This window comes from Sapajus apella, unplaced genomic scaffold (genome assembly GCF_009761245.1).
Source record: "Sapajus apella isolate SASKATOON/1434 unplaced genomic scaffold, GSC_monkey_1.0 scaffold2, whole genome shotgun sequence".
In the NCBI taxonomy this organism is placed as follows: domain Eukaryota; kingdom Metazoa; phylum Chordata; class Mammalia; order Primates; family Cebidae; genus Sapajus; species Sapajus apella.
Window position 1 is genome coordinate 38,754,251 of NW_022436942.1, and position 21,414 is coordinate 38,775,664.

At 33.3% G+C, this 21,414-nt stretch overlaps 1 protein-coding gene across 12 annotated transcripts in view; it reads right to left on the reverse strand.

Moving 5' to 3' along the window:
* Positions 1-3,699: 3,699 nt before the first annotated feature.
* PPP1R12A (protein phosphatase 1 regulatory subunit 12A) overlaps positions 3,700-21,414 on the reverse strand; it is a 158,053-nt gene continuing 140,338 nt past the window's right edge. For 3 of the 12 annotated variants that reach the window (XM_032296465.1, XM_032296420.1, XM_032296396.1), the window contains 6 exons: positions 20,399-20,415; positions 18,486-18,621; positions 16,211-16,315; positions 11,744-11,791; positions 8,469-8,519; positions 3,700-5,898 (listed from right to left, as the gene is read on the reverse strand). In XM_032296465.1, the coding sequence (XP_032152356.1) occupies positions 5,812-5,898; positions 8,469-8,519; positions 11,744-11,791; positions 16,211-16,315; positions 18,486-18,621; positions 20,399-20,415 (444 nt within the window). In that variant the 3' untranslated portion in view covers positions 3,700-5,811. The other 9 variants (XM_032296476.1, XM_032296429.1, XM_032296438.1 and 6 more) reach the window with 4 other exon arrangements.

A 21,414-nucleotide genomic window follows, 5' to 3' on the forward strand; every position in this document is an offset into this window, starting at 1 on the left:
TGGATTGCAATGGCGCGATCTTGGCTCACCGCAACCTCCGCCTCCTGGGTTCAGGCAATTCTCCTGCCTCAGCCTCCTGAGTAGCTGGGATTACAGGCACGCGCCACCATGCCCAGCTTATGTTTTGTATTTTTAGTAGAGATGGGGTTTCACCATGTTGACCAGGATGGTCTTGATCTCTTGACCTTGTGATCCACCCTCCTCGGCCTCCCAAAGTGCTGGGATTACAGGCTGGAGCCACCGCGCCCGGCCAAGAAATATTTTCTTAATTAAATGATTAGCTATTAAGTATCGATTAAAACATTTACTAGCTCACACTAACTGTCTTTTCCATGGCAAGTTAACATTTTGTATGTGACACCTATAAACAGCCTGCCACTTTTCCCTATCTTTCCTTATCTTGTAATAGCAACTAGAGTTCATAAACAAAGCAGACTCACATGAGTAGCAGGTCAGTGTCCCTGGAGTCCTTTAGGACAAAGAAGTGTCCCTCCAGTGTCCCTGGAGTCTTTAGGATGGACAGCATGGTTAGAGGTATACTTTCTTCTTTCCAATGGTACAAGGAAGTCCTCTGAAATCCACCTCTTAAACCTTTCTCCCTTACTAGTCCAAGTAAAAAATTAGCTGTTTATGGTAACCAAGGAAATTATTTCAAAATTTTGCTTTAAGATATTTTAAGAAGAAACAATAACATTAAGTTTTTAAAACAAGATGCTTTGGATATATGTAACTGACTTTTATCAAATGAAGCTGAGATTCAGATTTAGATGTGATTGAATCCAAAGGCCCACGTTAAAGGTTTACACATCAGTGTCCCCGTAGGGTTTGCAAAAGTATTTGATGGATCTCACAAAATTTAAATTCAAATTTTTTTGCTAAAATGCTTTAATTTTAGAAACTGTAAAAATGTTTAGATATAGGCAAAATTTGGACAATATTGTATACTAACGCACTAACTTGTACTGCGAGGTTATCTTTGTGTGAGGCTTCTCCTACCCTGTACCTGTATTTGGTTTTCACTGTTGAGCAAAGTAATAGCACATTCACTCCCATAAACTAGTATACTACTAGAACATGTGTATAGTATATGTATATAAAAGGTCAGATGCATCTGCTCAGCAATGCTGTGGTGACAATCTAAGAATTGTGTAGTAGCAAGTAAAGGAGTCAAGCTGCTGTCATTGAACTGTCCTACAGAGGCCCATTTTGGCTACTGTTTTTGGAGGTGGGGAAGTTCATATCTATGAGTTTATATAAATACAAATTTTATGTTTTAAATATTTGGTATTCCATACGTTTTCATTGGGAGAGAAAAATCTGTTAAAACTATAGGACTAATAATGTTGCTTATCTTACCAGGGAATAAAAAAGGGTTCTTGGGAATTAAGCTCTGAGCACCAATTTTTAAAAAATCGATTTTTGAAGAATGCAAAAGAAGTTTTTCATGTAGGTATGTTAAATCTTTTACAAACTTATAATGGACTACTGGGCATCATTAGAGTTTGCACCAGAGAATCAACTAACTGCTTGAGCATTATTACAGAATTCCTCAATCTAAAACAAAAAGAAAAACAAATTATAGGGCCAAGTGGCATTAAGTAATAAGAAGCCCTAAAAAAGGAAAAACTGAGCTGGTGTGGGGGTGAGGATATCAGATTAGAGGAGAAAAAAAATCAAGAAATGCCATCCTCAAAGATAATCAAATATTTTAAGCCTAAGTATATAGACTCAAGAAACATGTAATTACATGTAAATAAACTATCAAACTAACTGGTATATGAAAAAAGTCCTGGATTCAGAGTTGGGAAAAACCACCACTGCCAAGTTTTGGTTAGAGTTTTGTGTTGTACCAGGCTTTGGATGTCGAACCAATAAAGAATCTGTAAACCTCAGCTTTCTCACCTGTAAAATGGAGCACTTTAAGTATCATGAGATATGCTATTGAAACAGGCCTGTAAGAAAAAGTGAGAGGAAGGGAGGAGAATGTAAATCTCTTCTTACTATCACTCTTCCAGACCTACAACCACAAAGTAACATGTTCTACTAGTTATATATTGTTGAGGACAGAATCTACTAATATCCTTCATTTCTTCCAACTTTTCCCTTTCCTTCAACTTTTTAAAAATGAAAATGCAGTTGGTTTATGAGACCCGGACATTTACTGGAATTTAAGCAGGGACGTGTTAGGATAGCTTGGCTCAAAAGAACTTACTTCTAATAACCTTTAGGCAACTTTTAATAATAAAACATTGAAGTTACAGTAATGAGGTAGAATTCATTATTTATGTTTCCTTATAGAAATAAATCTCACACTTCTGACTCCTGTATTTTTATTTTAAATGTCATTTGGTTATTTTACAAGCAAGGAACAGCAATATAATACTCTCCACATCACTTACCTAAGAGAAAGAGCACTCTTGTTTATATGGCAATTAATGCCAGAGAACCTTTCCAAAATCAAAGTCAAGAAATGGATTTAGTTATAGAGAGATGAATAATAAACATGAAAATAATCAATATTTCACTCTAAACCCAATACTTTTTGGAGCGCAGTTCTTATATGTACATTATCCCTGCTGAACATCATACTCAGATACATAGAGACCACACATATACAGTGTAAAACATGGAACATCAAAGCAAAGACTGTGCATCAGCTAGCTTTCATCTTTGCAAACAAAGGTTATCATTCGCAAGATAGAGCTAATGAATAATTAATAATTTTTAATGGAGTTTGCGCTGTATTCTGCTTATAATGTCAAAGTGAAGGATAATCTACAAAGCTATTTATTATGTCCAATGGGAAATGTGTTGGAATTGGGAGTCATGACTGTCTCCGATAAGCCAGGGAAGACTAAGTGGTAATATACTTTTAAGCAAAAGAAAAAAGTTAGCTTAATGGATTAGCAAATATCCACTCACTTTTTTATATGAATACTCTTCTAGAGTTCTATAGTGGCTTTTCATTTGGTTTTCAAGTATTTGCATGTGAAACGCTTTTTTTTTTTTTTTTTAAATGGAGGACAAATAACAGTAAAACCTACCATTTTGAGCATGAATAGGTAAAGTACTAGAAATAGAAATAATAGAATTCAATCTTTGTTGTATTAAAAACACAGGCTTACTACTAGTCCTCTATCAAAGTTCCAAAATCAAAAGTGCCTCCTAATTAGTTATAGATGTGTTAGCAGGTCAAATCTTGGACAAATCTAAATTGGAAAATGATCTAATATCAAAGTAAATTGTATGTTTCAATGGAATATTACCTTTACATGTATCACAGAGCCTATGTCTGCAGATAAGAAAAAGCACAGGTTTACTTTTAAAAAACCACAGAATGTTTATGGAAGTGAAATCTTGTGCTACAAAGCAACTACCCTGAAACTCACTGTTGTTACTATTTTTTACCCACTTATTATCATAAAAAAACTAGTTCTCAGATTCTGCATACAGACAGCTTTATGTAAAATATATAAACATTTGTCCAAATTGGTACACAGATTGCATAAATATGGCAATTAAGATCGCATTTACAGATGTGCATGTACAATGCTGTGCAAATTATCACAATATTACAATTTCAGAAATTATTCAAATTGGTATCCAAGTAAAGCAATTAGTGAAAAAATACCCATGCAGAATTTAAATATCTCAGAACAAAATTTAAAATGTCTTCATTAAAAGTTCACACATTTAAAATAGTTTTATTCATTTTATTTGTATATGTCAAAATACATTTTTATTTCCAAAATAGTGGGTTTTGCAACTAGTTTCATGCAGAAACAAGGTCTGCTCAATACTACCAATAAAATCAATATAGCACAGTAGCTGTTCAGTTTTAGATACAAAGAATAAATAACCTAAATACAAAACACTAAAATATTAGAAACATGTATTTAATCATTCTTCACAGGCACCCAAACTTCACAAATATAAACCATAGCATGCCTAACTGTTGTGCAACCAGAACATGTTGCGGTCACTCAAACTGATCAGTTATCTATGTATTTCACCTCCACATAAGACCATGGAAATTCTCAATATTCAGACCCACCATTCATACAGTTCAAATATAACCAAAAATAAAACTCCCACAACTATCCTTGTACCTTTAAAATCAAGAATCCTGAGCTTGGTAGTAAGAGCATAACCTTATATCTTCATAAAACCAATCAAGAGAGAGAGGACTTAAAATCCTGCTTACCAAAACACCCTTCCCCAACCCCAAAGTAATCTAAAATAGGCAGTAGAACACAATGACCTTTTAAAATGAAGGGGTACAAATTCACATTTAATATAGTATACAATACAATCAATAATACAATCAGCTACTATAAGCTTTACAATGTACAATTTATTCAAATGGCTGAACTGTTCAGTGGTTAAGGAGACAGTTATGTGCCAGAAAGATGTAGTACTTTTTGCATGGTTTAATGAAAATATAAAAGCTATTTGTCCAAATAAAAGCCATCTTCACTATGTACTCGGTTTTGCGCTTTTTTTTTTCCTTAAAAAAAGGCCACTGAAATGTATAAAATGGTCTGAACATGATGGTGGTATCAAAGTTGATGCCTCTTCACATGGCAATAACAGTGCATTTAACATTAACTCACGGGTTAATTTTGCAAATGATTTCATAGCATTACTTTGGCTAGCACAACAGTTTTAGACAGCACTCAGATAAATATAGGTATGTGAAATGTAAAGCAATTATCTTATGCAACTTTAATTATGGTTGAGTACTATCAAATGAAACTCGAAATCAAAGCACTTTACAGTAGGAAACTTTTATAAAGATAGGGCTCCACATAATGTGTAACTTTTAAAGTCTTATATCACATTGTTAGCAAATTTTGTTTTTTAACACTATCATGGAGTCGCCTACTCTGCATTAGCAGACATTTGAAATAAGAAAATACTCAAGCATGCTATGTGGTGGTCTAAAAATCAAAACAATACACTTATTTGTATATACAGCATCACTCAGTACCTGCTAAAATGAATGTGAAGATTACAGAATCTAACATCTTATACTACAATAAAAAAAAAAAAAGTGACCAATGAAGCAGAAAATAGGAATTAAAGGATCTAATCTCAAATGACTTTAAAGCATTCATATAAGAAATAAATGCATATTGCACAAACAGTGAAAGCATATGTTCCACCAAGCAATTCAGTTCCAGGTGGGAGACAACACAGCATTAGCCTAATACATGACAATAATCACAGAAGAGCAAGTGTTCTTTTCTGTAAATGAAAAAGCTGTGAAAACATAGAAGACTCTGCCACATGAAGAGTTAGAAGGAAAAAATACAAACCCAAACTTAGATGAAAAGCCAAAAAATTTAAATATTGAAAAACTGGAAACTGTGGCACATCAAAAAATGTTGAATAACTGTCTTCTGTGAGAGCTGAAAGTTTTTGTTGACACAAAAGTATTTATGTACAACTAAGGCTTACTGGTTAAATATCTGAGGCATATCTGGCCTTGAACACTTTCCTTATATGCTGGAGCTGTAAACAAGTTTTCTCAGTCATTAAAAAAAAATCTTCTCAGCAGCTGCATTAACATGAAACAATGGTCTTGATTTTTAAAAAAAGAAAGAAAAAAAAAACCAACAACAAAAACACCCCAGAAAATTAAACAAAATGAAACAAAAATTCTAGATAAGAGGGCATTTGGCAGGATATCCGAAAATGACAGTCTCCAAGAATTCTTCCCAGGCTTCCAGTGACTGCCAATTATGGTCCACTGGGTTACTAATATGTGCAATTCCATTACTTGCTGCTTTTTTTAAAAAAAAATTATTATTATTTGGAAAGTTTGCTTATAACTCTTATCAAGGCCCCATTTTCATCCTTTAGCCTCTGGTTGTCTGCTTTTAGGTCTGGTAACATCTATAAGGAGAAAAATTGAAGATAAAGTTTTACCTTCAATAAAAAGATAAAACATAATTCTTAATAAATGTTATATTTTCACCACAAAACACATGATCAAGCTTTGTCAGTTATATATATTTCTATCTAAAACATGTATCAGGAAGAAGGAAAAAAAAACCCACACCTGTATTTGTAAAGCTAATTAGTTTCATAAATGCTGGAATGAAAGGTTCATTCTCTCCAAATTTTCCATTGAAATTTACTAAATCACTTGATTTTATGACTCAAAAGCACACCACATTCGAGCAGCCAAGACAACGAAGCCTGTTTTTGTTAGGATAGGCTCTTAAAACAAGTTCCTGTCAGCACTTAAACCAAAGACTTTTGCTTATGTATGTCAGACCTAAAACCGTAATACTTAATATTGTTCTACAAGAAAGCCAAACTACCTAGGAAAATATTGAAGAAGTTAGAGTTGTTCTAAATTATTAAAATTCCTTAAAGGATTCACCTAAACTACCCCAGTTTAAGTTGTCTAATACAATCTCTGATCCTAGATAGATGCTTATTAAATGGGGACAAGCAATTACTATTAGAATAGTATATCATTTTAAAGCTAGAGTAGTAAATCTGTATCTATGATCCAACCATTACAAAAATAACCAATTTTGAAGCAAACAGCCTCCTATCTTCAAATGATGCATCTCAAATTTCTGTTGTTTTACAGACAAACATGATGAAGGGGGTAAAAATGTTACAAGTTAACTGAATTTTCTACTATGGATGATTAAAACTGAATGTTCTTTGCCAGTTTCACTAGGAAATGAAATAGCTCATATTTCTGGTTCTTAAAACATACTTTCCAAAATAGTCCTCTTTCTCCAGTTTTCAAAATATACTAGGTTATCTAACTAGAGATAAAAGTAAAACTTCTATTTGCAAAACAACCTTAAGCAAAATCTTTAGGAAGATTTAATTTTATGTGGAGCCAATATGTTCTTACCTGTGGTCAGAATTTTTAGATAAAAAAATAGTAATCTTAAGTTTATTCATTTGAATATTTGTTATAGAAAACTGAATGATTATAAACTAACATGGTTCTGACTTCAAATAACATTTTGAAAAACAGATAATGCATGCTTAATCTTCAGCTTCAAAATATATTATGTGTAAAATGTTATACACTTTATAGAATGTTATGTACTTTTATGTAATATACTGTTTTCTCTGTAATAAAGAACTGTACATAACAGCTGTATTTTAAGTCCTAAAATATCTGTACAGCTAAAAAATGTGCAAAAGCTTTACAAACGTACAAGACTTTAACTTAAATTCCAAAATCATCCCTAATTTTACTGTAGTTCATCAGTTGCAATATACAATTAGTGACAATTTCTAACATTCTAAGAAGCCATGCATAATTAGTTATATGATATGCTCCAGACACAATGGCATTAATTTGTAAAAGTGAGCTCTCACTAACACAAAACACGCCTACTAATATAAAAACACCTGCCTGGCTCTACCAAGAAGAAATGATGAAACTAAAAATTATAGGTTCACAGACTCCAGTTGCCTATAGAACCCTGAGCGTCTGGCTACCACTCTTGTCAAGGCCCTATTCTCAGTCAGCAGTCGCTCATTTAACTCCCTCAGAGATTGAATTTGCCTTATTTGGTGCAGGTTCTGCAGGAATCAGAACATAAAGAGATAGGAATAAAAAATAAGAAAATGGAAAAGAGTATAATGAGAATAGAGAATCACAGGTAATAATTTTTTAAAAATATTAAGTCTTAAAAAAGAGATTCAGAAAGGTAAACACTGCATTCCTAAAATCCTATTTCAACTAAATAATACATAAGCAAACAAAATACACAAGATTTGTCTCCAATCTTCAAAGCCATTCAATAATAATGATCTAATACGAAACAATTTAATAATAAAACATCTAAATCTTGAACTTCTAATTCTATGGGCACAATATCCTACGCATTGGTTAATTAATTCACAATGTGATAAAGATATTTTATGAAGGACAATGTGGTAAGAGGTAATCAATTAACTATGCTACTTTTCCTGTGAAGACATTCAAAACATAATTATTTCTACAGGTAATAGGGAGTTTGATAAAACACAGCTCTGCCTGTTCACTTCCCTAAAGTCCTTTACTTTCAAAGAACAACATTTTATTTTATATTATCTCCCTCCATTTATTTACTCGCCAAGAAACTACAAGTGTATATAGAAACGTAAAGAATAAATAATAAATCCTACATCCTATTATTACTGTCTAACTTTTTCTATACCTGAACAGCAAAGTGCTACATAAATTGATTATCAAAATGATTTGGGTTTTATTTTTTATTTTATGTTTGCTCCTTCTTTTCACATGTATTAAGATTTGGGTTTTAAAACCTCTTCTAGCTCACTAAAGCCTGGATTCAGGAAGAAAGAGAAGCACAGATATAGATAGTTCACAAATTGGGTAATCAGCTTTGAGAACAATTAATGTAAACCATATCTGTAACAGTATTTTAAACATTAATCATAAACAGCACTAGCTCTCATAAATAACATAGTTTACTTACTTTGAGCTCTTCTTCCATTTCAGATATTCTTCTTTCTAGGGCTCTTCGTTCCTAGATCAATTTAAGGTAACAATATTAGTTATGTAATTATTATATTCTTCAGTTTTCTTCTATACTGTGAAATAGTGATACTTCAGAATTAAAGATCCAATCAGGAGCAGTGTAGAAAAGATGTGATGCCAGTGATGTGTAAAGAGCTTTCCAAAATTTGAGAAAAATAAATAGGAAGATCTTTATCCTTAGTACAAGCTCTTTCTTTAAAGCCTTGACTTTCTGGGAGGATGCTATATAACATGTTCAAACTACTTTTTTAGTTCATGAGAAACTTAAGAGTGAACCAATACTCAAGGCTGAAAATTGTACAGAAAAAAAAAAAAAAAACAACACTTCACACAAAGATGCTATTACAGTGATAGAAGCAGAAAAGCAAGAAGCAAACATGCCTAAAATATGTGTACTTTACAATTTCAAAAGGATGTAAGAGAAGCTCATTTCCTCCACCCATAATGTGTACTAGCCATTATTTATCCATTTGACTTTATAGCTTTGTATTTAGGTTGACACTGTGTGTAGCATTAATGCAGTGAATCTAATGGAGAAGCAACTGTAGCATTTATTTTAAACTTGTTTCAAGGAGTGACAGGCAAAGCCAACATACAACACATTATTGCAGTGTACTGTTTTACTCTCCCTTAAATAATAAGCATTCTAGGGTGTTATGCAAACAGCAAGCAGCAGTAATTGATGAGCTGTAAAACTGGTTAGGTCATACCGCCCAGAAGATACTGACTCTTGTCGGTCACCTTTCAGATATAAACCATTTAAATTTAGTTTAATCACACTGAAACTATTTCTAAGACATTCTTTCCCAGATTAATAATGAATGTTGATATTTAGTCAAGCAGTACATTTACTGTAAATGTTAATATTTTTAGGGTATGCGATTTTAAAAAGTAGACAGAATCCTATTTATAGTCTTTTAAGTAACATGTTATTCTAACGTCGGCATGTCTAAACATTATTATAGAGACAAAAACATTATTTTCAACACATAAACCTTTCTCCTAGTAAATAATAAATGACGACAAATTCATACAAATCATCACACTTCTCAAAACATTAGCACTTGAAGGGTCATACTTGGTCTTTACCACTTCGCAAAATACCAAAAATAGAATATTTCTTCTGAGAGGTAATTTCCCTATGAGCCTCAATTTTATTAGGTGGCTTCAAGATTTTAACTCAGTGGTAAAGTAAGACAAGAACACTACACCCAACTGCCTGATGCTATTGGCTCAATGAAATTGACAACTGTAAAATTCTATGCAATTTCTCATGTTTGACAAATGTATTAACATTAAAAAATATGATTGGCCAGGTACAATGGCTCAAGCCTGTAATCTAGTACTTTGGGAGGTCTACGGGGGAGGACGGCTTAAAGTCAGGAGTTCAAGACTAGCCTGGGCAACAAAGTGAGATCTTGTCTCCACAAAGAAATTAAAAAATGAGCTGGGTGTGGAGGCATGCACCTGTAGTGCCAGCTATTGTGGAGGCTGATGTCAGAGGATTGCTTGAGCCCAGGCACTGGAGGATGCAGTGAGCCATGATTGTGCCACTGTACTCCAGCCTGAATGACAGAGCAAGATTCTGTCTCTTAAACAAGAAAGAAAGAAAGAAAAAAAAAACATGGTTAAGAGAAAATGCATGTAAAGTGTTTAATTTTGTGCCTGCTTGATATATAGAGAATGCTGAATAAATGTTAGCAGTTTCTATTAATATCATGATTACAGAGAGTGGATTAGCTACTTTGTAATTTATCCACATTTGACAAGCAGAAGGAGATCAGGTGAGTATGTCAGGATATGAATGTCTCTGTATCAGGTATATGTTAGAAAAAAAAAGTATCAAAATATCATCTCTGCATGACAGATTATGGCTAAGTTTAACATTTTCCTTTTTTTTTTTTTTTTTTTTTAATAATGTTTTTGTAATAAACATTATTACTTTCATTAAAAAATTAAATATTTAAAATTGTGACTATATCTGAAAAATAAATATTACTTTATGTACAGTTATCTATGCTTTTCATCTCAACCATTAGTATGAATAATAGAGAACTGATTTTATTATTTCTGCCTATCTGGAGATAAAATTAAGTAACAGTTAAACATTCTAACAGGATATAATAATCAATATTAAATTTAATAAAACTAATATTTTAGCAATTATTAGTTATGTCAATTTTTAAAACATGGCTCAGAACACTAATTTTTTAAACTTGCAGAAATCATAATAAAATTATTCCAAGGTATAACTAGCAAATGACATAGACATTAAAAGATTACTTTTACATTCTGTGTTTTTTTAAACCATTTCTCTTTTTTTTTGGTGAAAAAGATAAATTGGTTATTTTAAAAATAGAATGGAAGAAAAATGTTTTTATATTAATAGCTCCTGAGTATTTACTCTTTGATCATAGCTACCACGATGTAATTTCTTCTCTGTTCAAAACCCTTCCAAGTCTAGCTACTGCTCCGCCATACTACAAACAAGCTTTGGGCACTTTTCTTTTAACTTCTGGATCATTTATACAATCTCAAATGATCAGGCTAAACTTGTAAAGTTATTCCTATGGCTACTCCTAACCCCTGGGCAACAATAAGTAGAAAGAAATACAAGTGAATATATTACAGTCAATAAAAAATTGCAGAAGGACATTAAGTGGCATAAGGATTTTCTTGTAATCAATTTTCCCTTGTTTAAAATATCCTACTTAAGTATATAAAGTCAAAAATAAAAAAAATATATATCATTACATTAACTTTTAAAAGAATTTGAAAATTTGATGTTCCAGATTTAAAAACTTTATTTCAAGAATGGAAGTATTTTAGGTTTATAAAGAATTAACATAAATGTATGTATGATGAAAATGTTTAGGTACATAACCATAAGAGATAAATGGCATTTCAAAAATATCAAATTCACTATCAAAATGTGCATAGTGCATTTCAGAATCAAGGCAACACAGTTTTTTTTAATTCATTAAAATAATTATGTGGTAATTTAAATTTTATTTAACAAGGTCACTTCATATCTAGAGAGACCCCATAGAATTCTACAAAGAAGCTAAGCTGTAAAATACATTAATTCAATAAATATTAATTTAAACTTATTAAAACTATCATCTATAACAACAAAACACAAACAAAAACCTACCATTGTTTACCTAAAACAAGAAAGGGAAAAAAATAATTATTAGTAAGTGAGACACTTACCCTTTTTTCCATTTCCAACAGTGACCTATCAGCAAATCTTTCTTGTCTCTGCAACAAAGTAAGAAATTATAAAAGAGGTAAGAGCTACAAAGATTGAGAGGGACCATAGTAACTTTCTTTTAATGGGTTCTAAATCACAATATTCAAGTGGAGTAAAACACAGGTTCTTGAGTAAAACAAAGAGAAAACAGAATTTGTATTAAAATAATAAAAGAGTGAAATGAATGTTTAGAAATAGAATGGTAACCAGGGCTCTCATTTTATGTTCTCTATCACTTTTCCCCAGGAACTTTCATAATTTAGTTGGGCGTTAAAGTGAGTACTGTGGAAGAAAAAAAAAATGTAGCTTTCCTTCTGAAACCGAAACTCTTTCCTTGCGTACACCAACAGGAGTGGCTAATCAGAATGGTCAGATTCCAGGACCTTGATTGAAATATACTCATTACCAGGTTGAGTGACTGTATCCACGCAGCCAGACCAGTAAACTGGCTTTTTTATCTTCTCCCACAGCTACCTTGGTCTTGACTCACACTCCAGAGGTTTCTTTTCTAATCATCCATGCTCCACAGTTGGCAAGAAGGTTCATATAACTTTCACTCATAAGAAATTGTAGCTGTATAGCTTTTTTCTGCTGGTAAGCTCAGGCCTTTCATTTTTTCCACTTCCTGTACTATGTAACCAGCTCAAAGTTGATAAAATCCTGAGACCTGAGCTTGGCTTCAGGGGATGGAAAAGCACCTTAGGTTTTAGCCACATGTTGTAACCTGTACTAAAGAGCTCTGGATATTGAGCACAGGCCCCATTTAAAAATAAAAACAAAACAAAACAAAACAAAACAAAAAACAGTGGCACCTTAGATCTTATTTACACTGATCTTTGTATAAACATCTCCCTTGGAATTGCTGGTCAATTAGCTGAAAATGAATTCCTCAAATGCCAACTTGCTGAATAACCAATTTTACCAATTTACCAAAAATGGTTTTTGACAACTTTAGCAATGCTTTACGGCTAGTAACCACAAAATACACTTTAAAAACAAATTGATTAAGCACAATTGCACTGTTCAATATGGTAATTTTAAAGATACTTCTTTATGTAATCTTCTTTTCTGCCAACCCTTTCAGCATTCATATTTTAGTATTTCTAGGACTTGTAACCAAGTCACTTTTTGATCCTTCTTTTACAATTTTTATGGTTTTGGTGTATAACAGTTGAAGAACTAATCATGGCCAGGTTTTGTTATCTTTTTTTCTTACTTTAAATGGCTTATAAGCTTTTACGCTTACTCTTTCTAGAAACATAAAAGTAAATATTCCAATTGCTTCTTATGAGAAATTCGGTTCAAAATTTCAAATATGAGGCTGGGTGAGTGGCTCACACCTGTAATTCTTACACTTTGTGAGACTGAGGTGAGCAGATCACTTGAGCCCAGGAGTTCAAGACCAGCCTGGGCAAACATGGTGAAACCCTGTCTCTACAAAAAAAATGGAAAAATTAAAACAGGTGTGGTAGCATTGCCTGCAGTCCCAGCTACCAGGGAGGCTAAGGTGGGATGATTGCTTGAACCCAGGATATTGAGGCTGCAATGAGCCCTGATTCTGCTACTGCACTCCAGCTTGAGTGACACAGTGAGCTGCTGTATCCATTTACAAAAGTAATAACAATAATTCAAATATGAGTAAGATTGTTCAGTTAATGCTCATTTCTTTTTGGTTTTGAATTTAAACATTTAATTGCTAGAAATATAAAACAAAGGCTGATATGCCACTTGAGGATTTTAAAATGACATTCAAAAGCACCTGAAAAAAAATCAAATAGCCAGAATAATACCATCATATGTATATTAACAAAACTTCACATAGAAAATTAGCATTTCATTGGAGATTTTTTCATATGGGAACATTTTAGCTATTTTATGTAGTTTGCCAATTTCATTGATTAAAAAACATCAACATCAGTTTAGATAATATTTTTACTTAGTTAACTTTCTTGTTAAACATTCCAGTTAAAGCTGTTAAAATCACAATGAGTAAATCTGGTAAACTGGTCCTTTGGCAAAGCAAACTGCTTTCTTGTAAGTTGGCCTATTTTCTCCCTTCCTTGGAGACTATATGGGAAGGAGGGTGCCTGGGTTAGGGCAAGAGTCAAGGATTCCAGAGTCTCTTGGCTAAATACTATCAAACAGACCTAGCCTTCAAGATTAATAGTCCATGCTACTATCAAAACTGCCACTGCTATTTGTGATAAATATCTGACACAAATATTTGTATATTTGTGAATAGTTATGAAGTCAATCAATGCCAAAAAAAAAAAAAAAAAGATGGAAAAGCTCACAGAGGATTCAGGATAAATGCCTGAAAGTTGAACCCAAAAAGTTTACTTTAATGCTTACCAGTTTTACTTTTATGAATTATGCTTCTCATTATTAACTCAGTATACTGGACGTGACACTCACAGTACCTGCCAAGGCAGAAGCTGTCATACTTTTTAATCCTACTTCTCATACCAGGTAACAGAAATTGGTACCTGACCCACAGGCAACTTTCTGTCCAGTGACCTATGAAATGGTCACTAACAAAACAGGCTGCTCCATGCTGGGTAGTAACTGGCTAATTCTATCAATTCCCCTCTCTTGCAGGGTTTGAGTGAGACAAGAGACATATAGAAAGAATTATATGACAATGAAGTAGGCAGCAAAGCAGAACACAGAGAAGGCATTAAGTAGTGGCGACACAGATTAGCTGAGTCACCATGACACAATGCTATAGTAGGGAGCAGTGGACATTATTATTATTATTATTATTTTTGAGACGGAGTCTTACTCTGTCACCCAGGCTGGAGTGCAGTGGTGCAATTTTCCTGGCTTAACTCCCAAGTAGCTGGGACTACAGGCACCTGCCACCATACCCTGCTAATTTTTTTTGTAGTTTTAGTAGAGATGGGGTTTCACTATGTTGGCCAGGCTGGTCTCAAACTCCTGACCTCAGGCAATCCACCCGCCTCGGCCTCCCAAAGTGCTGGGATTACAGGAGTGAGCCACCATGCTAGGCTGCAGTGAACATCTTTACTTAGAACTAACATTGTAATGAAATCCCTAAAGCTGAAGCTATGCTCAGAGAACTCATTATATTTTAATGTATGCAGGCTCACTAAGCTACTAACGCAACATGAAGGATAATGACAATTTCATTGATTAAAAAACATCAACATCAGTTTAGATACTTTTACTTAAAGGTTAACTTTTCTGCTAAACATTCCAGTTTACCATGAAGCCTAAATATAAGTCAGTAGTTTTAATGTTTACGACATTCTAAGTTTACAACACCTCACTATAAAATGTATTCTTGTTCTGTTTTACTTTTCTACGTATCTTTACAAAAACCTCCATTAACATGAAGGAATCTGAGGAGCCTTCACAACCTCATGAGGTTAGCCTGACCCTTGGAAGTTTGGCATAGTATCCACTGTGTACAGACAATGGCTTTAGAACACAGTAATGGTTAACAAAAAGGATCTGGTAACAAGTAAAAATTCAACAAATAGAATGAACTTTTTTTTTGTTTTGTTGTTTTTTTAGAATTAATTTTCAATAATTAAGAAAAAGATAACTGTAAAGACTGATCAAAAAAAGTATGCAGTCCCATTTGCAGATCTGGATATGGTGTTTTAGATCTACGCTTTCAGCTGGATTCTAAGAGTTGTGCTGCAGAAATATGTTTATGCTAGAAAGTCTCAGATTAAAATTGAACATGTTTGTTTTCTTAAAAATTACAGGATGCTTTGGAGCCTTTAGCATATAAATAGGCCATGTAAAGTCTCTAGCATGTAAAATATGTAGCATTTCCCTAGTCTCTTTGATCACAAAGCTTTTTTTTTTTGAAAGGAGGAGAAGATGTACCTATTCCTATCTCCCAGAACTAATGTTCCATGGAAATGGAAAAGTGGCTTGGGAAACAATTCTTAGGTCATAGTACAAAAGGCTGTGAGTTTTGCTTGGCTAACCCAATTTTATTGTCCAAATTTATCTTCTCTAGGCTGCTGCATAGAAGGAACTTACAAAAGGAGTTATTATTAAAATTATCTTCTTCCAGCACAATATAAAATCACCTTTACTTGAATAAACAGAAAATATCTGTAATAAATAAAAATTATTATAAAAATTTTTATATGACTATAAGATGATTCTGTATAGATGCTTTTAATGCCTTGCTACATTTGGTATGCTGGAAATAAGCATTTAAATCCTTGACACACTACAAAATTGGTATTAAAAGGCTATTTATACATTGACTTTTGGCTGAGACCATTTTTTAAATTTACTCCAGAAAAAGTAAATAATCAATAAACTGCATTATCTTCCATTATCAAACTTCTATTTAGTGTATTAGAGAAAATTTTAATACCATTTTTAGATGGAATAAATCACAACCATTACCTTGAGAGTAACAAAATGAAAAGGGTACGAACCTGGGTGGCCTTTTCCAACTGTAGTTTAAGATCTGTTAGTTCCATATTTGTATCATGTAGCTGTGCCTTCAGCTTTTCATTTTCAGCTAGAATTTGTTCATAAAGCTACAAAAATTAGGGTAAAAGAACAAATTACTTTTCTGCTCTCCTACTACTTTAAAATTTCTCATTGATTACTTTGTAATATTAAAACAGCTTACTGTAGCATATGGGCTATAAAGGATACATTTAAAAAAACATTCATGGTTGCAAAGTAGAGACTGTTGGTTATACAAGTGTGTTTGTCCCCTATAAAGTCTTAAAATTAGCTCCAGCATTCAAAAATCAAGACTTGACAGAAAAATCAGACTTCTCAGGTTCTCTTAAAAAAGGTTCAGTTATCTGATAACGAGGGACCACATACCTGCATAGCAACGGCGGCTAGGGTTAAGGAGTCACTGTGATCTTTATTTGGAGTCCGTGAGATTTTGTGCCCATCATTCTGTCATGAATTCCCAAAAATGAGATGGAGTACCTGCTGTATTTATCATTATACTTCTACATTGCTTAAAGTTAAACGGCAAATTATGTATTTCCTGAAATATTTCAAATCCAGGATAAAATCCAAGACCTTCCGCTTTTCTAATGCTTCTTTTCCTCTTTCTTTTTTTTTTGAGACAGAGTCTTGCTCTTGTTGCCCAGGCTGGAGTGCAATGGTGCAATCTTGGCTCACTGCAACTTCCACCTCCAGGTTCAAGCAATTCTCCTGCCTCAGAGTCTGAAGTAGCTGGGATTACAGGTATGCGCTGCTACTCCCAGCTAATTTTTATATTTTTACTAGAGATGCGGGTTTCACCATGTTGGCCAGGACAGTCTCAATCTCGACTTTGTGATCTGCCCGCCTCAGCCTCCCAAAGGGCTGGGATTACCGGCGTGAGCCACTGCACCCGGCCTTTTCTTCTTTCTTAACACTGCTTCTTCCCTACCCCTGCTTTACTACTTCCACCATAATTCTGGCTATGATCATCTCTTACCTAAACTATTCTAATTTCCTGATCTCTCTCTAATCTGTTTTAGACACAAGAGCTAAAATTAACTTTTCAAAATGAAAATCTTGTAATTTTCATAGGCCAACCGTTCCATTTCCACTCGCAAATTAAAAACTCTTGAATGGCTTCCCAATGTTCTTAGCATATGAAAAATCTTACAGTGGCCTACAAGACACTGCATAATCTATACAACTAGCTGCTGCCTCAAATAAATATTCCTTCCACTCCACTAGCCATAATTAAAATTTAATTATTCCAATGCATTATGTATTCTCCCACCATCAGGTCTATGTGCTTATAGTTCTACTCCATCTGGAATAACTTTCTCTCCCATTTTTGTCAGTTAACTATTAGTAATCCTTCTGTTTTTGGCTGAAGCCCCAATTCCTTTGGAAATCAATCAACTTTCTTTTGTTATACACTTTTATAAAACTGTTTCTCTACTTCAGGTTAACTGTCTCCATTATTTTACATTCATTAGTGTGACTGTATAATAAGGTCTGTCTCCCCCACTACACGGAAGATGCCCGCAATGGCAAGATAATATCTTCATCTCCATTTGCCCCTGAGTAGAATCTCTCTAGTTAGCATAGTTCAGTTCTTTACTGAATAAATGATGAATCTTATTCATAATGTAAAATGATTCTCTCCCTCCCCCCTCCCCTGACTTGGCTTTTAAGAAAGTATATAATTCAAATAGCTGCCAGATAACTGAGGTATAAATGCCATAAGCTATCTCCTTCTCCAAGAGACTTCGTGTTTACTATAAGCTCAAAATATAAAGATATAAAAGAATCCCAGATTATTGAGTTTCTGGGATTTATTTTTTCTTAATTACTTCATTCCTTAATATCACTTGAGCTGCCCCTAGTTTTCCAGTTACCTATGAAAAACTATCAATATATTATCTTAGGAAAAGCCATCTTCTCTGTTTGGTTGCTTGCTAGTAACAAATGAAACAAAGTGTGTATACATTTGTGTGCAGCCCATTTAGTAATGCTCTGCGCAATCACAGCAATGACTTGAGATACTTAAATGTAAAATCATTTTGGCTGATTTTCTCTTCCCTTTAACAAACAAACAGCTATTTACATTCTACTTACCATCACTTGCTGAAAATTGAAAATGAAAGTAAGTTGTTTCAAAATACTGATTTCATTATGTTTTTAATATAACATTTGAATATGAACATCTCAACATAAAAGATAACTTATTTTTTATTAAATATCACTAAATAACCCAAGTACCTTTTTAAAGTCAGTTGAGTCATCCTTTTCTAGCCTGCTACTATAAGATTTTCTTTCTTCTAAGTAACTGTAAGATCCAGAGCGACCCAGCAAGGAATCATATCGATCACCAGCTGATGAAGAACTGGTTTCATATCTTCAAAAGATGAATTTAAATAAAAAACTTTGTTATAGGCTTTTACAACTTAACATACATCCTAGTACATATATAACTTAATAGGTCAAAAGAGTAGGTAACAAACTCCTTCTGTTATTTGATAAATTTTTGTGATATATAATAGTGGGAAATTTTACATAACATACACCCTAGTACATATATAACTTAACAATTCAAACTTAACATATGTCCTAGTACCTATACAACTTAACAGTTCAAAAGTGTAGGTAGCAATCTCCTCCTGTTATCTGAAAAATTTTTGTGATACACAAGTGGGAAGAAACAGGGTCTCACTCTGCTGCCCAGGATGGAATGCAGTGGCAAGATCTTAGCTCACTACAGATGTGACTTCCTGGGCTCAAGTAATCCTTCCACCTCCTGAAATGCTGGGACTACAGGCACATGCCACCATGCCTAATTCTGTACTTTTTGTAGAGACGGGGTTTCACCATGTTGCCCAGGCTGGTCTTGAACTCCTGGGCTCAAGTAATTCATATGCCTCAGTGCTGGGAGACTATAGGAATGAGCCACTGTGCCCAGCCTATTTTTTAATACTACTAATTTTCATTAATTGAGGAAGACAGTCAAAATTTCATGTTTAAAAGCCAAAACTGGTTTCATATGATTAATTTTAAATTGTATGTTTACTCCCACATTTTAATATTTCTAAAATCAGAAAATGGCTTACAATTGATGATGCATTATAGTTTAATTGGTAGCACCTTTCCTTTTTTTGGTGGTAGGTAACATGTTTTAAAATGAGTAATGTCTTAGATTTGATGAAAAAAAGTATATCCAAAGTGACAGATAATGGGTTTGTCCTAAACAGGAAAAACACATCTTATTGGTAAAGGAGAACTGTCTTATTATCTGGTTCTGAAATTCAGGTTACTTTTTCTGATAGATGTCATTGCCTCTGCATTTCAGTTCAATAGAATCATCAGTAGACAGAAATTTATTATTGGTCTTACAGGGCTGTGGTTAACAATTACACGAGAAATGGAATGGAGATCAAAATCAAGGATATAGTGCAGGTTCTCTGACAAGATGGATAATTTTGAACTATAGATGATATTATTATTTTTTTTTAAAGACACAGGGTCTCACTGTGTCCAGTAAGGAGTGCAGGCTGGAGTACAGTGGCACAATCATAGCTCCCTATAACCTTGAACTCCTGGAGCTCAAGTGATCCTTTTGACTCAGCCTCCCAGTAGGTAGGAATACAGGAGAATGCAATATGCCTGGATAATTTAAAAAAAAATTTTTTTTTTGGTAGAGATGGAGTTTTAATGTTGTCCAGGCTTCAACTCCTGGACTCAAATAATCCTTCTGCCTCAGCCTCCCAAAGTGCTAGGATTACAGGCTTGAGCTAGATGACACTTTTTAAAGTGTCTTCACTGGTTCTCTTTTGTCTAAAGCAGGGCTACAAGAGAAGTTTCTGAATACCTCATCAAATAAATTTCTGGCCAAGTGTGGGTTTTATCAGACCCTGATGTTAATAATAGTTGAACTTAAGAAACTTCAGAATACCTCTGTTGTAGAGATTTGGGAAAAAAAATCTTCTTGCTTTGACTAGTGAACTAGACGTAAAGCGTTTAACAAAGAAAGCTAGTAACAATGATAAGGCCATCACAATTTCTGTAATTTTTTTATTATCAAATAATTTTATAAACTTACAAAATCCAAAAATTCCTAGCAATGCATTTTTAACAAACATAAAAATAAGAAAGTCAGTTAAAAAAAATATAAAACATACCTAGAAATGGAATCCGTCTAGAAAGAAAGGAAGAAAAAAACACAGGCATAATACATTTTTATGCTTTCGTTAAAGTATTAACCTATGATTAAGTAAATTTAATGTAATATCAATAGCATTTTCACACTATTAAGGTAACATCTATTTCTACATATGCTTTAATTTTACTGAGGTTGTTTTTAGAAAAAGGGTCCAAAATACAGAGTCACTATATTTTCACAAGCATACCATCATGCAATTACACGCAGCAATTTATGGGTATCTCCTGTGATTTCCTACAATAACCACTTACATTATTTTTTAATTAGAAGAAAGGAATGAGATTAAGAAACATATCTATTACATATACCCAATGAGCAGGAGGAAGCAATAAATCTATATTAAGAAATATCAAGTTTACTGTAATATCTCAAGTAGTCATTTTACTCATTTCTGTTTCTGAGGCAAATAAACACCTACGGTATTTCATGCATGACAGTATACACATATTTTATTTAAAATTTACTTTCTGGAAATCTAGCTATAGATTTTCAAGGTTAGCAAATCAGCTGACAGGAAATTTAATTTTCTCAAGCAGGTGGTATGCTACACTGAAGTTCCAGAAATCTTATCTAAATGGTGAAATGATTAATAGGGTAGAATAGTCTTATTAGGGGCAAAGTAGTCTTTTTCAGTAGTCAAATTTAGCCTTTTCTTTTTCTATTGAAATAGTAACTGATTCTATAATTTTCTGTAACTATTCATAATGGTTTGTTAAACTTCTTAATTTACATATTAGTGATTTCCTATTATATTTATCTTTGGAGACACTGTAAAATGACTGGGTTACTTTTGGGATTGTTTAAAGCCTATTTTGGACTAAAAAGTTTTACTAAAGTCTGTGTAAATTTCTTCTGCAAAACTAATTTTAACTTTGCTCCCTACATTGTTTTTAAGGTAATGCTTTATTTTATTGATTCATTCTTTGGTTTTACAACAATTAGCAATTTAAAAAAATAAATTTCAATTTTCAAGAT